This window comes from Mangifera indica, chromosome 18, assembly GCF_011075055.1.
Source record: "Mangifera indica cultivar Alphonso chromosome 18, CATAS_Mindica_2.1, whole genome shotgun sequence".
Classification (NCBI taxonomy): Eukaryota; Viridiplantae; Streptophyta; class Magnoliopsida; order Sapindales; family Anacardiaceae; genus Mangifera; species Mangifera indica.
The window spans coordinates 13,230,636-13,246,416 of NC_058154.1; the positions used below are offsets into that span (position 1 = coordinate 13,230,636).

The 15,781-nt window shown below is 34.2% G+C and overlaps 1 protein-coding gene across 2 annotated transcripts; it reads left to right on the forward strand.

Annotated features, from left to right (window-relative positions):
- The first annotated feature begins 991 nt into the window (after nt 1–991).
- LOC123201342 (E3 ubiquitin-protein ligase RFWD3-like) lies at nt 992–10,514 on the forward strand. Of its 2 annotated transcripts, XM_044616799.1 has the most exons (14): nt 992–1,467; nt 1,570–1,645; nt 1,742–1,831; nt 1,915–1,959; nt 2,208–2,288; nt 2,462–2,558; nt 3,107–3,165; nt 4,359–4,475; nt 4,573–4,712; nt 4,805–4,844; nt 7,502–7,564; nt 7,633–7,814; nt 9,496–9,986; nt 10,285–10,514. In XM_044616799.1, exons 1-13 carry the CDS (start codon nt 1,100–1,102, stop codon nt 9,980–9,982), a joined length of 1,845 nt encoding a protein of 614 aa, XP_044472734.1. In that variant the 5' UTR covers nt 992–1,099; the 3' UTR covers nt 9,983–9,986; nt 10,285–10,514. The 2 variants fall into 2 exon arrangements, with proteins under 2 accessions (XP_044472734.1, XP_044472732.1); XM_044616797.1 differs by lacking the exon at nt 10,285–10,514 and having other exon boundaries at nt 9,496–10,194.
- The last annotated feature ends 5,267 nt before the right edge of the window (nt 10,515–15,781 follow it).

Sequence of the window (15,781 nt, forward strand, 5' to 3'; positions counted from 1 at the left end):
ATTTTTGCAAACTCTTCTTTATTTTTATTATCACTATAAATAAACAAATATTTATGAGAAGAATCATACCCGGTTATTTGTATCTGACCTCTATTTTGCTCAATTTTTTCTGAATGTTTTGACTCCAAGTGTCTTTTGAACGTCTCGTATCCACCTCCTTACTTGAATTTGTAAATTTGCTTACAATAATTATAAGTAACTTCAAAATTACTACATTTTTTTTATATTTTCTTGAAATGAATTTTGAAAATATTAGAGGTAAGAATATTTGGGGTGATTGTTCTATCTCCACTTGTTATTGATGTTGTTGTTACTCCACCTCTACGTATTGACTTCCACTTTTTTGTGTTGAAAAATCTTTTATAAATTGATTTTTATTCACATTTGATATATATGAATATTGACTAAATCTCTTATTACTTGAAAAATTTTCATTACTTATCATTTTTTTATAATAAATATAATTAATTATACAAATAAATTAATAAATCTTTGGACGCTGGAGAGGTTGGGGTTGAGTTGAGGCAGATCGTTGGAAAAAGAGGAACCGTCGGGAGGGAGGGATAGGCGATGATGACGATCGGATTTTGAAACTAACCCTAGGGGAAAATGTGATTTTTTCCGAACTTGACTTGGAGAAGAAAATGTTAGTTTTTAAACTTTTTGGGAAGAAAATGAGATAAATTTTTTAATAGTTAGAGTCCGTTAATTTTAATTATGAGGGGGTAAATGCAATTTTTAAAGTTAATAGAAAGAACTTTGGGAAATCGACATACCTTGGGTGGGAAATAGTCCTTTGGCCTATTATTTAATTTTTTCATATAAATTATATCAAATCACATTCTTCATTGTCAAGAATTGTATAATTCATATTTTTAAGGCTTAGGCCCTGCACTTTTGTTTATGGACTTTTTTATGGTTTAAAATTATTATTTTATATTTAATATTAAAAATAATATTTTCATTTAAATGGGACAAGTTGAAGATTGTCCAAAGACGGTACTGACAGTGAACATCAATGCCTGTAATGTAGAGAAATCCCAAATTCAATTTACATATGATAAGTACTAGCCTACAAGTATAATTTTCCCGCTTTGTGATGGCAGACCAAAGCCCCGACTCTCCTCATTTCAACGATCTCCTCGAAGACGAATTCAGAAGGCCAATACTCCTCGTTCAAGAAGACGGGACGGAAACCGAAGAAGACGAAACTGAAGAAGAAACCGATGAAGAAGAAGAGGAAGAGGAGGAAGAAGTGTTAATTATGGCCGTGGAATCGCCAACTACGGTTTCAGGCTCAAATCAAGCGGTAACTGAAGATCGAACGAAGCGGAGAAGAGAAGATAGAGGTGGAATCGAGAGTGGAGATTGTTCTCAAGGGAATGAGTGGAATCGAACGGAGGTTGATGGCTTGTTTTGCCCGATTTGTATGGACGCGTGGACCAATAGCGGTGACCATCACATTAGGTGTGTGTAATTAGCTTCTTTCTCTCCTCTCCTCAATCTCCATTCGCTCCATTAGTGGCATAATTTGCACTCACTTTAACTTTAACCCCCCGTTTACTACAGTTGTCTTCCTTGTGGGCATGTATATGGCTTCTCTTGCATCAAGAGATGGTTACAACAAGGTCAAAGCTCGGGGAAGGTAGTGCTTTGTTTTCATTAATATTGTCATTGTTTTTATAATTTTTTATAACTAATTATTATATTATTCGGTCATGTTTGTTCCTGTTCTCTTTAGTGTCCTCAATGCAATAGGAAAAGCTCTTTGAAGGATGTTAGGAAACTGTTTGCATCACGGATTATTGCTATTGATGAAGAATCACAAAAGGTCATACTGCATTTCCTCACTTTGGTTTTATTAGTATGCTTGTATTGGAACCCGATACTGATGACTACGTTTCTTGTTTGCAGAAAATTCGATCTCTTGAGTCTAAGTGTGTGTCTCTTGAGAACAAGGTAATAATCTTTACTGGTGAGAAGAAAATACTTGGTTTGATTTTTTCACATTGTTGTGTTTTCTAATATAAGTGAAGTGCATGCCTTGTAATTTGGTAATTCTTTGGTTTCTGTAGGCTACTTTGCATTTTTTACATTATACCTATGATTTTCATTCTTAAAAATGGTGTTAAATTTAATTGGAGAGAATGCCATTTTTATTTCATGCCAGATTTTTATTAAATCTGTGGTTTCACTTGTTCTTGTAGAATGCTGACTGGTGTAAGAAAGAAGCTGAGTGGCAAAAGAGAGAAGTTGAGTTGCATTTGGAAGTTTATCAGCTTAAACAAGTATGATTAGTTCTTATTGTGGATCAAAGAAAATAATTTGAGCGTGAAAACTATAAACCTTATGTGGATAAATTTGCATAAAATATTTGTTACTTTTGAATTTTTGGTGGGAGACAATTTTATTAGTTTTCTTTTCTTGTCACTTTTGGGTTTTGAAACTTTTGGAACTGTAGAGGACAATCTTTTTGGAGCGTTTGTTGAGAGCAACACAGAGCAGGTCATCTGAATTTGCTGCTTCTAGTGAAAGCCATCAAGGACAGTATGTGTCTGGTAATTTCTTTTTTATGAAAGATTTTTTCTTTTGTCCAATATATATTATGATTATGTTAGTTAATAACTTCACTTAATTTTCGTTCTAGATCTATGTTTTAGGGTTTTGAGTACTTTTCACTATGTTTCAAAGGTTTTTTTTAATCTGTAGTATTGTGAAATGATCCTACTAGGGGTAGATTCAAGCCGAGCCAGCTCAAACAAGTCAAGCTCAAGTTGAAGGAGGTTCAACTCATCGAGCTTGGCTCGAGATCAACACCTCGCCGGTGTTGCTCTTTGGAGCTCACCTCTCCGATGATTCTTTTTCTTTGTCTCTAATGATTGTTCTTCTTCTTTTCCATCAATTCTTCTATTCCGACAAATTTTCACTCTCTGACGTTACTGTTCACCAGCTTAAGCTCAAGCTAACTGTTTTGGATGTAAGTCAAGAGTGAGCTGGCTCTTCTTTGGGCTTAGTGCAGCTCAAATCCACCCCTAGATCCAGCCAATTTTCTCGCCTTTTTTTTTATTTTTCCTTGATTACACTAAAATTTTGACATGTTCTACAGGTTCCAACTTCAGCTCAGAGTTATGCAGAGAAGGATCGTCTTGTATATTCATCTTACAGGTGGCATGTTTTGCATCATTTTTTTTTTTTTGTAGAACACTTTTAACTGCCGGTTCTCCCCTCTTATTTCTCATGCGTCCACATAATTCTAAATGTGAATAAGATATGATTTATAGGTGTGGAACTCAGCTTAAATTTATTTTCTTCATTCAAGGATATTCAATGGGAGAATGTGCTTCCCTTGATGCCTGGGGGCATCATCTTTCTAGATTTCTTGGAACTCTTAATTACCAGGGGTATGAAGTAAATTGTTGTTATATAATCCAAAATTATGGTTATAGTAACCAAAATAACATGATCGGCAGGAAGATTGAGGTAGCAATGAGTATTAAAGGAATTTAGAAATTTTACAAAGAGAGATGAGATAAGGGGTTTAAAGAGAATGTTTCACAAATCAAAAAGTTTTGACAAACTATACTCCAAAGTCTATGATGGCAGCTATTTTAGATGTTGTCACTTTCATGGTGTATGGACTCAAAAAACTAGAATACTTAAACAATAAAACTATCTACATATAGTTTTGAGTACACATATGATGTGTCACGTGATTGGGTGATTTTGAATTAAGAATAAAATAATATTCAATCACATGATGACACATTGTCTATGTATTCAAATGTGTACTCAAAAGTGTATGCACATAGCATTGTTCATACTTAAATAGTGGCTGTGTAAGAGAAACAGGGAAGAGGGGAAGAAAGTAAAAGCTCTGTTAAATTTTCTTATAATGTATATGCTTGAAAGAGTCTGTTGAAACGACAACTTCTTGAAGCATGAGTTGCAAATGTACCCATTTCATCAATATCTGTTGGGAAGTTTGCTTGTGCTTTAATAATCTTGGTTGAAACATGGATCTAATTTTAGGTTAATGGTTAGCTGGTTATATGTTATTGAAAAGCATTGTAGACAATGTAAGAATATTTAAATCAGTATTTATGGATATATTTCTTTATTTTTTTTTCTTGGGGAGGGGGGGCACTTTTCTTATTTATTGTCTTATTCTTCTTTATATTAACCAATTTTGTGTAATGTTCCGTAGTGTAGCTTATAATGTTGTGCTTTTCTGATTTGATAATTACTTCTCTGACTTTCTTCTCATGCAATTTCTTGTTTAATATTCTAGAACTATCCACTAGTTCTTTGGTCATATTTTTTGCCCATGTAATTGAATCTCATGTTTTCATCCCTTATAGAAAGCATTAAAGGTGGATGGTGCACGTTTATTTGATGTGGAGCCTTCTAGTCAGATTATATTAATGGCCAGAAGGCTGCCTGGGATTGGTGCAAGTGGAACACATCTACTTACCAAAGTAACTTTCTTGGCTTTAAAAGAAATAGGCTTCAAATATATTTCATATGTTTTTAACTTAAGCTGCTCTTAGAATTTCTTTAAACATGCTATTGCAGGTTAGCTTGATACATCCACATGAAAGTGAAGATATTTTGATTCCTTCAAGTATAAAGGCTGTCAAGGACCTGCACTTTTCTCCTTTTAACCATAATCTTGCACTTTTTTCTTCGTTAGGCAAGAAATTATCTATTCTCAGGTGGCACTACTCCCATACTTTGGTACTGTTTCATGAGAATTCCTGGTATCTATTTTTCTAATTGACTTTTTTTCATTTCATTGATTACACAGCATGGACAGCAACAATGTCATTCTAAATTATGATCTTCCGGTAAATAGTCAATCTATCCTGGTTTTATTGATTAAAAAGCTTGATATTAGTTTAAGATTTTTTTTTTTTCCTGTATCTCATATTTAAGAAATAATATTTTGCATTATTTGAAGTATTGCTAAACAGATTATTCATTTGCATTGAAGAAGTTACATTTCTTTGTTATGGTTAAAGTTTGCCAAGAAAACAAATCTTTGTTGGGCTATCTTTAAACCTTGTTCTGAATTATTTGTAGAGAGTTCTGTGGTGGGTGATATGAGAAGAAAGAAATAGAAGGATTTTTGTAACAGTGAGGATAAGTCACTGTCTTCAGGGTAACTAAGTTTTAGCATCCTTAAGCTGTTTATCTCGAAAGAATTTGAAGATACTTCTTTTTTCACTTACAATTCTAAATTGTTCTAGGGCTATGTGTTGATTCTGTGTTAATCTTTATTTCTCTCCTTTTTTTTTTCACTTTTTCACATGTTACACATTCATTAGTCCTTGTAAAGCCTTATATAGTTATTTTTATATTTGTAGGGCATATCTGCCTCACTTTCCACTGTTGTTTTATATTTTAAGTACTAATATATAGCTTTTTGATTCTACGTTATATATTTGAAGTTTTAGGACCTTTTTGTTTATCATGTGGTTGTAAGCATTAAAATAACTATATAAGGCTTAAATACACTGGTATCCCCTAAGATTTGGAAAACTACAAATTACTCCCAAACATTTTAGAAATATCAGCAAAGCTTCCATGTTTTATTTAAATAAATAATTAGAGCTGTGAACTTCTTGTTATTTATTTTAAACAATATAGTATGAATAGAGATGGTAATTGAACCTACAAAACCAAGTCTTTAGCTCGCCCCTCCCTGTTTGAGGAGGGAATTTCCCTATAAAGACAAGAACGAGGATAAAAACAGGGATGACTAAAGTCCCCTCAATCAAGCACGAGGTGAGAATGAGAATAAATTTATTCTTGGCCCATCCTATTCCCGGTTCCCCGGTTCCCCCTTCCCCTATATATTCTCTAAAATTTTATATATTAAATTGTTTTAAAAAGTTTTAAATTATTACAAATATGTCTTGACTTATAATAAATATTCCATTATTTTTTTAATGGGGATGGAGGGAGAATGTATGGGAAATTTTCTCACAAGGATGGGAAAGGTAAGGGGAGGGAAAATTTTCTTATGGAGAGGGGATGGGGATTAAGGTATTCGGCCCTTAACCGTCTCATTGTCATCTCTATGTATGAGTGTATGTGTGTAGGGGTAGATACAAATGGAATCAAGCCTCAACACCCCTGGCTTGGGTTTAGCTTGAATAAAAAATTGTTTAACTCAAGTTTGGTTTAGCTCGGCTCAGTTTGAGTTGTGCTCGAATTCATAACTCTAATCAATAGCTCAAATTTGCGGTTTGGATTGGTAGTTCAAGTTAATGACTTATTGATAAAACGACGTTGTTTTGTAAATGAATAGTGCACTTGAACCACAACTTTGAGTTATGAATTTGAACTGAATTTAAGTTACGAATCCAAATGGATTTGAGTTATGAATTCGAGTCGAACTCAAATTGAATTGAGCTTAACAACCCTTGGCTCTAATACCAAATTTGATAGATACCTGAGAAATCCAGCCAAACCAACAATACTTCTGTCAAGCCGAAACAAGGATACCTGCAGAACTCACCCAACAAGTAATATTCCAGTCTCTGAGGCTCTGGAAGAACCTCAACAGAGCAATTTATATATTGATTTATATCCAATCCTTACCTTTAGAAAATGTGCTAACAATAGAGGTGTTAGCTCTTCCAAAAGGCAACAGCTTCAGCTTTCCTAAGTCATCCTTGCCTCCTCATCTCCCTCTTACACCTTTTGTATTGCTGCCTTTTGTCCCTCCTCTTCAGAGCTCTGTATGCTCCCCACTTGTATAGCTCTTTTTTCTCCAACTAATTCTGCCACCTCATTGCAAGGGAGAGTTACTCTGTGGGAGCCCCTATGTTTTCTCTTGTACACCTTTGAAATTGGGGGCCTGACAGGTTGTAGCTGTATTTCTCCAGATCTAAAGGGATGTTAAATTAATTAATTGTACTCACCAAATTTTCAAACAATTAGTCAAAAAAATTTGTTTGTGATGCCTTTAGAAAAAGGAAGAATGTGGACTGTTTGACAAAACAAATACCCCTTCTGAATTTTATTTCGTTGAAATACATCTGACATGACTATTACCAATCTTGTCGCATATAACATGATTGTATTGTGTAGAAAATATACTTAACATTGAAAAAATGATATTATATATGTATTGTAAGCATTACTTTTAAATGATTACACAGCAACAATAAAGTTTTTTAACTCTGAAGTACATTTAATATGATCTCCTAATATTGATGAGTGGAATAAGTATTGAAACAATCCTTCAATATATCTATTTTTGTCGTACGAAAAATGCCCAATTGGATTCATATTTTAAAAATTGCATGAAGTCTATAGTGTCTCAATTCAGCAATACAGTAGATGTAAAATTTAACTTTCTTTTAAGTTTTCTGACTCTAATGTGCCATCTACATCCACTATTTGCTGGCTGGAATTTGTTGTTATTGACAGAATCTTTTGGTTTTGATTTTTAGTCTCTAACTCAGTTTTCTACATAATGACATTGTTCTTCTAGGTTGCTGCTTGGTCATGTTCATGGGAGGTCAACAGTGCGCATTATTTGTATGCTGGACTACAGGTGTGACCTTTGTTGTTCCCCATATGTTAAGTCAAATTAGGTTGTGCTAAATTTTACTTTCCCTTCAGAATGGATCACTTTTGGTGTTTGATATCCGTCAAACTGTGGGGCCCTTGGAATCCTTGAATGGACCATCATGCAACCCAATTCATACCATGCACTCACTTTCACATCCATCTGGTGTTAGAACCCTGCTGTCTGCTTCTTCTGTCGGTGTTTGTCAGTGGAACTTTGATAGTGCTGGAAGAAGGTAGGTTGTGTCATTTTTGTTTTTAGTTTAATGTTTAGTTGATTCTTGTTTATAGCCAAAGTTATATGGATATCACTGATTGTTTATACTTTCTGCCATTTACAGTGAAGAGTAGATTTTGCAATTCATTGTCAATTTGCCTTGTATTTATAATTTTAGAATCTCCGGGCAATGACTATATCTACATTTATTGTCGCCGTTTTACCAGTTAAAACAAACACCACAAGCTATCAATTAGTTTGAAGGCGTAAAGCTTTTTAGAATGATATTTTATTACTTGTGAAGCAAATTCATTTGCTGTATGTTTAACCATTGAATGAGGTAATCATCCAAAAAATTTTCCAAATTAGAATATCTATTTCGAATTTTGAAAGTGATCTCTGCTTTTTTTTTTTTTTTTTGGTTGTTGTAACTGAATTATGCATCAGAATACAATTAGCACAATATCTCATTTATCTAAATTAGCTGAAATCTCCACAAACACTTTAGAGACGTTTCTGGAATCTCAAATAACTTGAATGCTTTGATGGGATTATATTGTAATGTTGTGATTTGAAAATATTCCAACATAGCTTATCTACACCAACCAGCACACACACCAGGACACCTGCAAGTACACAAGAGGAATCAATATTCAATCAAATACGTTTAATCCTGCTGTCTACCTCCTCCCCTCTAACACCCCCCCACCACCCCCCGCCCCGCCCCCCCCCCCCCCCCCCCTTCTCTTGTATGAGCTTTCCCCTTGCTGCGTTCCCTGCTTTTGGACACAGATGGATAGCCTACCTACTGACTGAGTTGTCTCCCCTCGGTTGACTGAACAGGGTTGAAATTCTCCTTGTTGGGGAACCAAGAAAACCTATTATACTGATAGAACTTTTTCGTCAGAGTAAAACAAGTTGGTTGCAATTTCATTATAGTATAATTTAAAAAACTATCTGATATTAGTTCGTTTCATTTATATTATATAACTTTTATTTTTTACTTTTATAACTCTCAACGTTCATTTTCTGTTTTATCTTGTTGATATCTTTTTTCTCGACAATTAAACGTGTGATAAATAATTTACCCTAAATACAGGTGGTTAAATGAAGGTTAAGTTGGACATGTTGTGATTCTTAGTGTCTGTCTTGAGATCATACTCTTTTTCTGGTTAAGAGAATTTAATCACAGGAGAAAGAAAGTGAAAAAAAAACTTATGTTTTTATATATTTTGATGCGTATTTGGACCTTCAATCTTGGTTGTTTTGCTTTGCCATGCTTTCTGTTATCACTGAGATCCTTAAGGATCTATATGTAAATTAAAAGAGATACGCACATTTTTCACTTGATTCAAGTCTTGTGAACAATATCTTAGACTTTCACTAATGTACCGAATTAAGTGTCTTGCTCTTTTTTGATAATTCATTTTAGATGCAATGAATCAGCCATTTTGTTTTTTCTTATAACTTGTCCTATCCAGTGGTCAGTGTTACACGTCTAACAAGTTATTTAAAGATTTAAAGTTTAGTAAATTTAGTCGAGATTAGAAATTCAAATATAAGCAACACTATTTAAGTGATAATAAAAGTTTTTCAAGGTTGATGTATTTCTGAAAATTTTCAGTTTGGAAATTTTTCTTAATATAATATTTTCTGGTAAGTGATTGGCAGTTCTAACAATTTAACCACTTGTGATGAAGGTCATATTTGGTTCCTGAAACAAAGAACAAAGGAGTTTGCATTTCTCTTGCTTATTGTCCCAGCAGTGATGAAATTGTTGCTTCATTTCGGCCCAGGGTTGAAATGTCCAATGAGATAATTGCTTCTCAGTCTGTATCAACTCCCCCTGTTGTTGAGCAAGGGATACCAGGCATCCGAGTTCTTCTGAAGAAAGTGGGCTGCTATGACTATCAGAAGTTGGGTTTTTCATCTACGACAGTAAATGATATTCGATTGCCGAAATCTACAATTATAAACTTAGAGGATGAGAAACAATTGTTTGCATCTGGGGAAGAAGTAACATGTGAATTGATCTTGCAAAAGTTACCATCTTTTTCAGGTGTCCAGTGCCTTCAATCACAGAATCATCCTATCCGTGATGTGAAGTATATAAATGCACATGACCAAGGTTTACTTAGCTGTTTAAGTGAGGATGCATTGCAACTTTTCACTGCTAACGTCTCGTAGAAAGGTAAATGTACCAAGTGTATCATCACTTTTTCTAAATTATTTCAAGTCTAGTGCGTGAAAATATTTTCTTTTTCGTCTCATTATCTTTTCAGCTCAAGTTGGAAATTGTTGGTAAGTTTTCACACATGCTGGAATAACGTAGTGTTGATGTGTCTGTTGTTTGCTTAACCTTTTATGCTAATGCAGTAATATTGTGTTGGGGCCGACTAGAGGTTATTGTTTATAGTTATGAAATTTGGTGATGGATTTTGGAGTAAATTTAACTGTTTTTTGTGCATCTGCACTGAGTTTTGTTGCAGGTTTCTCAAATTCATAAAAGGTAATAAACCTGCCTGTTTATTGTGTAACATTAGCCGGCATTACTTAAACATATTGGAGAAATATTTGTATGTATTTATTTTGGCGAATAACAAAGGGCTTACCGATTTGTAACATCTCAGTAAGTAAAAAAATGGTTAGATAAGCATATGTTAAATGAGACATGAAGATTTTATCATATACTAAATTAGCATGCCTTGTTTTGTTCAAATTTTTTAGATATCGTAGAATGGTGAGGTTATCTTAATATAACTTACGTATTTTCATCGACAGGTATATAAAATTTCTGAGTTGGTAAATATTATTGAAATCTTGTTCTCCTGATTTTGAAATGAATATATTTTTAAATTTAAATAAATGCCAAATGAATATTCCCTTGTGAATCACATGCCTTGCAAATAACTAGTGTAGTGAAAATTTGACAAATAGTTTAAAGACAAAATTATCCGTCCTGCTGGATTTGTACAAGCGACCTAAGGGTTACGTTGCCTACAAGTACAGTTCTCCGCCCTACCAAGTCAGCTAAGGTCTTCTCAACTGTTTTTACATAAATTACCCTACTTCAATATTTTGGTCTATGATAGTAATAATAATGACATATTAATACCTAGAACTACTTTAAAGTCTCTCTTTCAATTATTCTTTTTTCATTCACAGTATAATTTTTATTTTGAGATTATAAGAATGGATAACTCAACTAAATGGATATTCAAGACACATCTACCAATAACTACTACTTTTAAAACATGCATTTCTCAATCATCAAATTCTACCAAAATATTAAAAAGGAGGAGAAACAGCATGTGGTGTTGAGTTTAGCCATATATGTATTTTTGGCCCACATTCAATCATTCTCACTCCGTATTAGTTCAAAAGCTGCCCACCAACGACCCCATCTCTTTCATTTGGCTTTGCTTTTGCATTATTGTTGTTAAGGCATTCATCATATACCTACAAGATTTACTCAGAAACCATACAAGCTCTTCTTTTCTTTTCCTTTTTTAATCTTTTTGGGTTCCATAATTATCTTGGTTGACGTTGGTGCTAGTATTGTTGCATGTGTTTTGTATTATCCTCATATATTCTCTTCTGTCAATTGCTTGGTTCAATCCAACCATTCGCAACAAGTAAATTGAAAAAAAAAAAAAAAAAAGGATTTTCTTAGAATAAATTACATTTTCTCATCCAGACCCAATAATACTTTTTCACCCCTTATGGTATACATAACATTTTCCGTCTAAAATCAAACTTTGTCAATAAATTAACAAAGCAAGAAAATGAAATTATAATTTAATCCTTACAATGTTATTTTTTAAAACTACTATATAACCTTAAATTAACAAAAATAACAAAACACTTCAAATATCCAAAATACATAATACTCATATTTCCTTTCCCAGGTTGTCACCCATCCCATACTCCTAAGCCACAATCATGTCCAAACTTTGTTAACAAGTTGATCTACTTCTTCGTCAACATCATCATCAACTCTAAAAAACAATAAATCACTGATGAAATCAAATAGTGCAAAACTGTGTGACAAAACATATTTGTGTCTTATTGCATCAACAAGTCAATAAGTTGATCTCATAGTCTATGAAGAGTCGATCAATGCCAAGATATTAGATGCAATTTGTGGTGGTGGCAGTGAACAATATTAAGAGACTAAGATTTCAAAAAATTACAAGGACTAATTTGCAAGGAAGAGTTGAAAAATACTGGAGAAGATAGATGAATATCATAGATAATGATGTAATAATTTGCTAGAGGTAAAAATATATCGTTTAAAGTAAGTTGCATTAACCTAATTTTAGATTAATTGAAATTTTCATCAAATTTGAGTTTATATATAATAAATCTATTAAATTATTTTTAGTAAGAGTAAACAATATTTCAATAATCAAAATCGACAAAAACTTGTTGTTAGTGAAAAGGTGAACAGGTGCGAGTGTTAATTTCTAAAATCTAAGAATTAGAGTTAAAACCTATTGGATTGACTTTGTATACTTGACAATGTTCATACAATCGTCAAAATATCCATAGGAAAGGAAAATGAATTAAAACCTTGAAATTAGTATGTAATGAAACATCACAAATGTCTTGAAATCAAATATAGTCCATTACATTGCAAAATGCAGTGATGAAACCAAATATTTTTCATACATAAATTAGTTTACCAGTGATAAAACCTATAAATAATGTCACTGATCCATCAAAGCTAATAAAATCTCTAGCATCAATGATGCAAATCTCGTTGGTGATCACAAGATGTTCTTGTTACAGTCCATGTCAAAACCAACAGAAGGGCAGAAGAAGCTGGTCAAATAATTATCCATTTGTTTTGTTTGTTAATAATTTTACCATTAGAACCTAGTTAATGGGAAATACATAGGTGACTTTTTCATGGTTGTAAGTCTATATATGTAGGCTCTGGTTAGTGGAATAAAGGCATCCAGAAACTTATTTTCATAATTTGCTTTTAGCATTCTGCAATTCTCTAGTTACTCGACTCTTTTCCACCATAGCTCCTCGACATTCCGCAAGAGTTAGAAGTTGCAGCCATAAAAACGATCCTGCTCGTAACATTATGGTATCAGAGCCAGAGATAGGTGACGACCAACGGCTTCAACGTCTTTAGCAACAAGTTGAAAGCTTAACTAATGGTCAGGAAAGAATGTTGAGACAGATTATTGAGACATTCCAATTGAACAAACCCAATGGAATCAACCTCTTCCTTTCGCACGTAACCTGACTTCATCGGAAGGAAGGAACATAACTCCAAATAGTCAAATCCGACGCTTCACACCAACTGAACTGCAGCAGCGTCGTCAACAAGGGTTGTGCTTTCATTGCAACGAACGCTTCACAGCTGATCACGCCTACAAGCGCCTATTTTTCTTAGAAATTAAGCAAGACCCGATGACATTACTGAAGAAGGGATAGAGTCAACCACCATTGAGGACCCTACACCTTCAGAGATCTCCCTTCACACCCTCTCAGGGGTTATGACCCCTCCGACCATGCGAGTAAGAGCTCAATATAGTTGGTTACGTGTAATATTCTCAAATTAATAAAAAGGAGAATTTGGTCATTTCGTTATCATTGTCCAATTATTTTTTTGTTGGTATTAAATTGGGTGTTCATATTTATATCCAGAAATTTTAGATACACCAAGAGAGAACTCGAAAGAGCATTTTGAGGTTATATTTTAATATATATATATATATATACTAATTATATATTTACACGTTTAGTTTAAAAGACACGGGAATTTAAGGCCGCAAATGATTTTTCTGGAAGCCTTTTTGGAGTGATATCGACGCCGAAAAATGGGGCAGAGAAAGGGAAACGTCTCCTTGTAATATTAAAGCGGTTACTTTCCTGGAGGCGAATACTTTGCTGCTTCCTTTTTTAAAGAAAAGAAAACAGCCATTTTTTCTGGGGGGGGGGGGGGGGGGGGGGGGGGGGGGGGGGGGGGGGGGGGGGGGGGGGGGGGGGGGGGGGGGGGGGGGGGGGGGGGGGGGGGGGGCTACAGTTTACATCTTACCAGTTTTCTCTTCTTGAAATCGATTCTTTTGGTCAAAAAGGGAGAAAGCTAAACCTATTGCTTGTCGATCAGGAAAAGAAGTAGACAGGGAGATAACTGACACGAGAAGACCGACGTAATCGCTGGAGGAGAGGTAGGCCATAAATTCCATTGGTTTTACGCCGAAATTCCATGTAAAACTTTGCATGTCGTAAACTAGATTCTGAAAATTGGTTTTATATATATGTGTGTGTGTGTGTGATTATATGTGTGTATTGATGATGATGATTAGTCATGGGATGTTTTGATGTTTGAGAGTTAGAGAGAGAGTGATCATGGATCTCTGATAAATAAACGGAGATCGACTATTATATGCGTGGCAGTAGACACTAGGCACACTTGCGCGGAACCGATGTAGTGGTGTCGTGACTGGGTCACCGCTTGAAACTGTTAGGAAGCGAGGTCTGAAAGGACATGTAAAGTTACCATCATCTTCTTTCCAGGAAGCCAGCTTAAATTACGTAGTCTGTAGGATGAAGAAGAAATAAAGAAAAAGGAGAAAGAATTAAGCATGTGTAAGTTATTTTTGGGTAGATAGGATATTGTGCATGCATCCACACTTACTACAATGCTCCTGCACCATTTAATTAAATCACAGAAAGTATATTAATTAGTTTTTTTAATGGATAAAAAAAGTTTTATATGATGTAGAGTGATTGATTTATGGTATTGAATATTAATTTTGTAGACTGTTTTTCCAGATTAATTTTATGTGCATATATATATATATATATAATTTCATGGAATAATATAATCATACTAATTGAATCGATAGCATCACTCGTAATTGGAGATCAGTGGATGGGACGTTCTGATCTTGTGAATGTTTGATTGGAGATCAGTGGATGAGACGTCCTGATCTTGTGAATATTTGATTGGAAATCAGTGGATGAGACGTCCTGATCTTGTGAATGTTTGAACCGTTTGATGAGACGTCACGGTTTCAGTTAATGAAAAAAAAAGAAAAAATTTAATTAACTAGTTTTGTGATAAATATGTAAACAACATCTGTGATGGATGTTCGAAATTGTGGGAGGAGTATGGGAAGTAAGAGGTATCTGAGATGGATGCCCCAATACTTGGCATAAGAGACACCTGAGACGGGTTCCAGCGAGTGCGTCAATGACGCATGTGATGGTAAAAGTTCCGTCGAGAATAACCATAAGAGATATCGAATTTATTCTAAAGGCCTACTGAGTTTTATAACTCATATATATTTATTTTGGGGTGTTGCAGGAAGGAAAAACAACGAGGCAGGCGGGAGGCGAGTGGATCAACACGTCAAAATGCGCTTTACTAGCACTACTTATTTTTAACCATTATTTTGTTTGTTTTTATAATATTTTATTTTATAGAATCTATCCATTCGAAAATTATTAGCTTGTTTATAAATTTATGAATTTCTTTGGGAGACTTGAGACACTCATTGTTTTCTAATAAATACTCTGATGGTTTCTCACAGTATCAAATTTTATGGCTTTTGTATTATTCTCCACAAAATAAAATAATAATAATAATAATAATAATATCGATTTTTGCCAAAGGGTATGTTCCAAATGAGGGGTGTTACATTACGTCTGACCATTCTGATAGACTCTGGCTCGACACAAAATTTCCTTCATGAAAGGTTAGCTACAAGCCATATAGAATTCCTACAGAGCATAAAACCACAATGACTGTCATGGTAACTGAAAGATAAAATGAAGAGAATAAATGCAAAACAAACATCCATGTCAAAGAAAGAAAGAATCAAAGCATGCATTTACCAAAGAGAGAAAAGATAAAGGTTTTACCTACTTCTTTGTTCTCCTATATGGAATAGGATGATGAAATGATTTACCACTTTCAAGACCTCCAAAGAAAATCCACCACCTAGCTAAAATACAATGCTT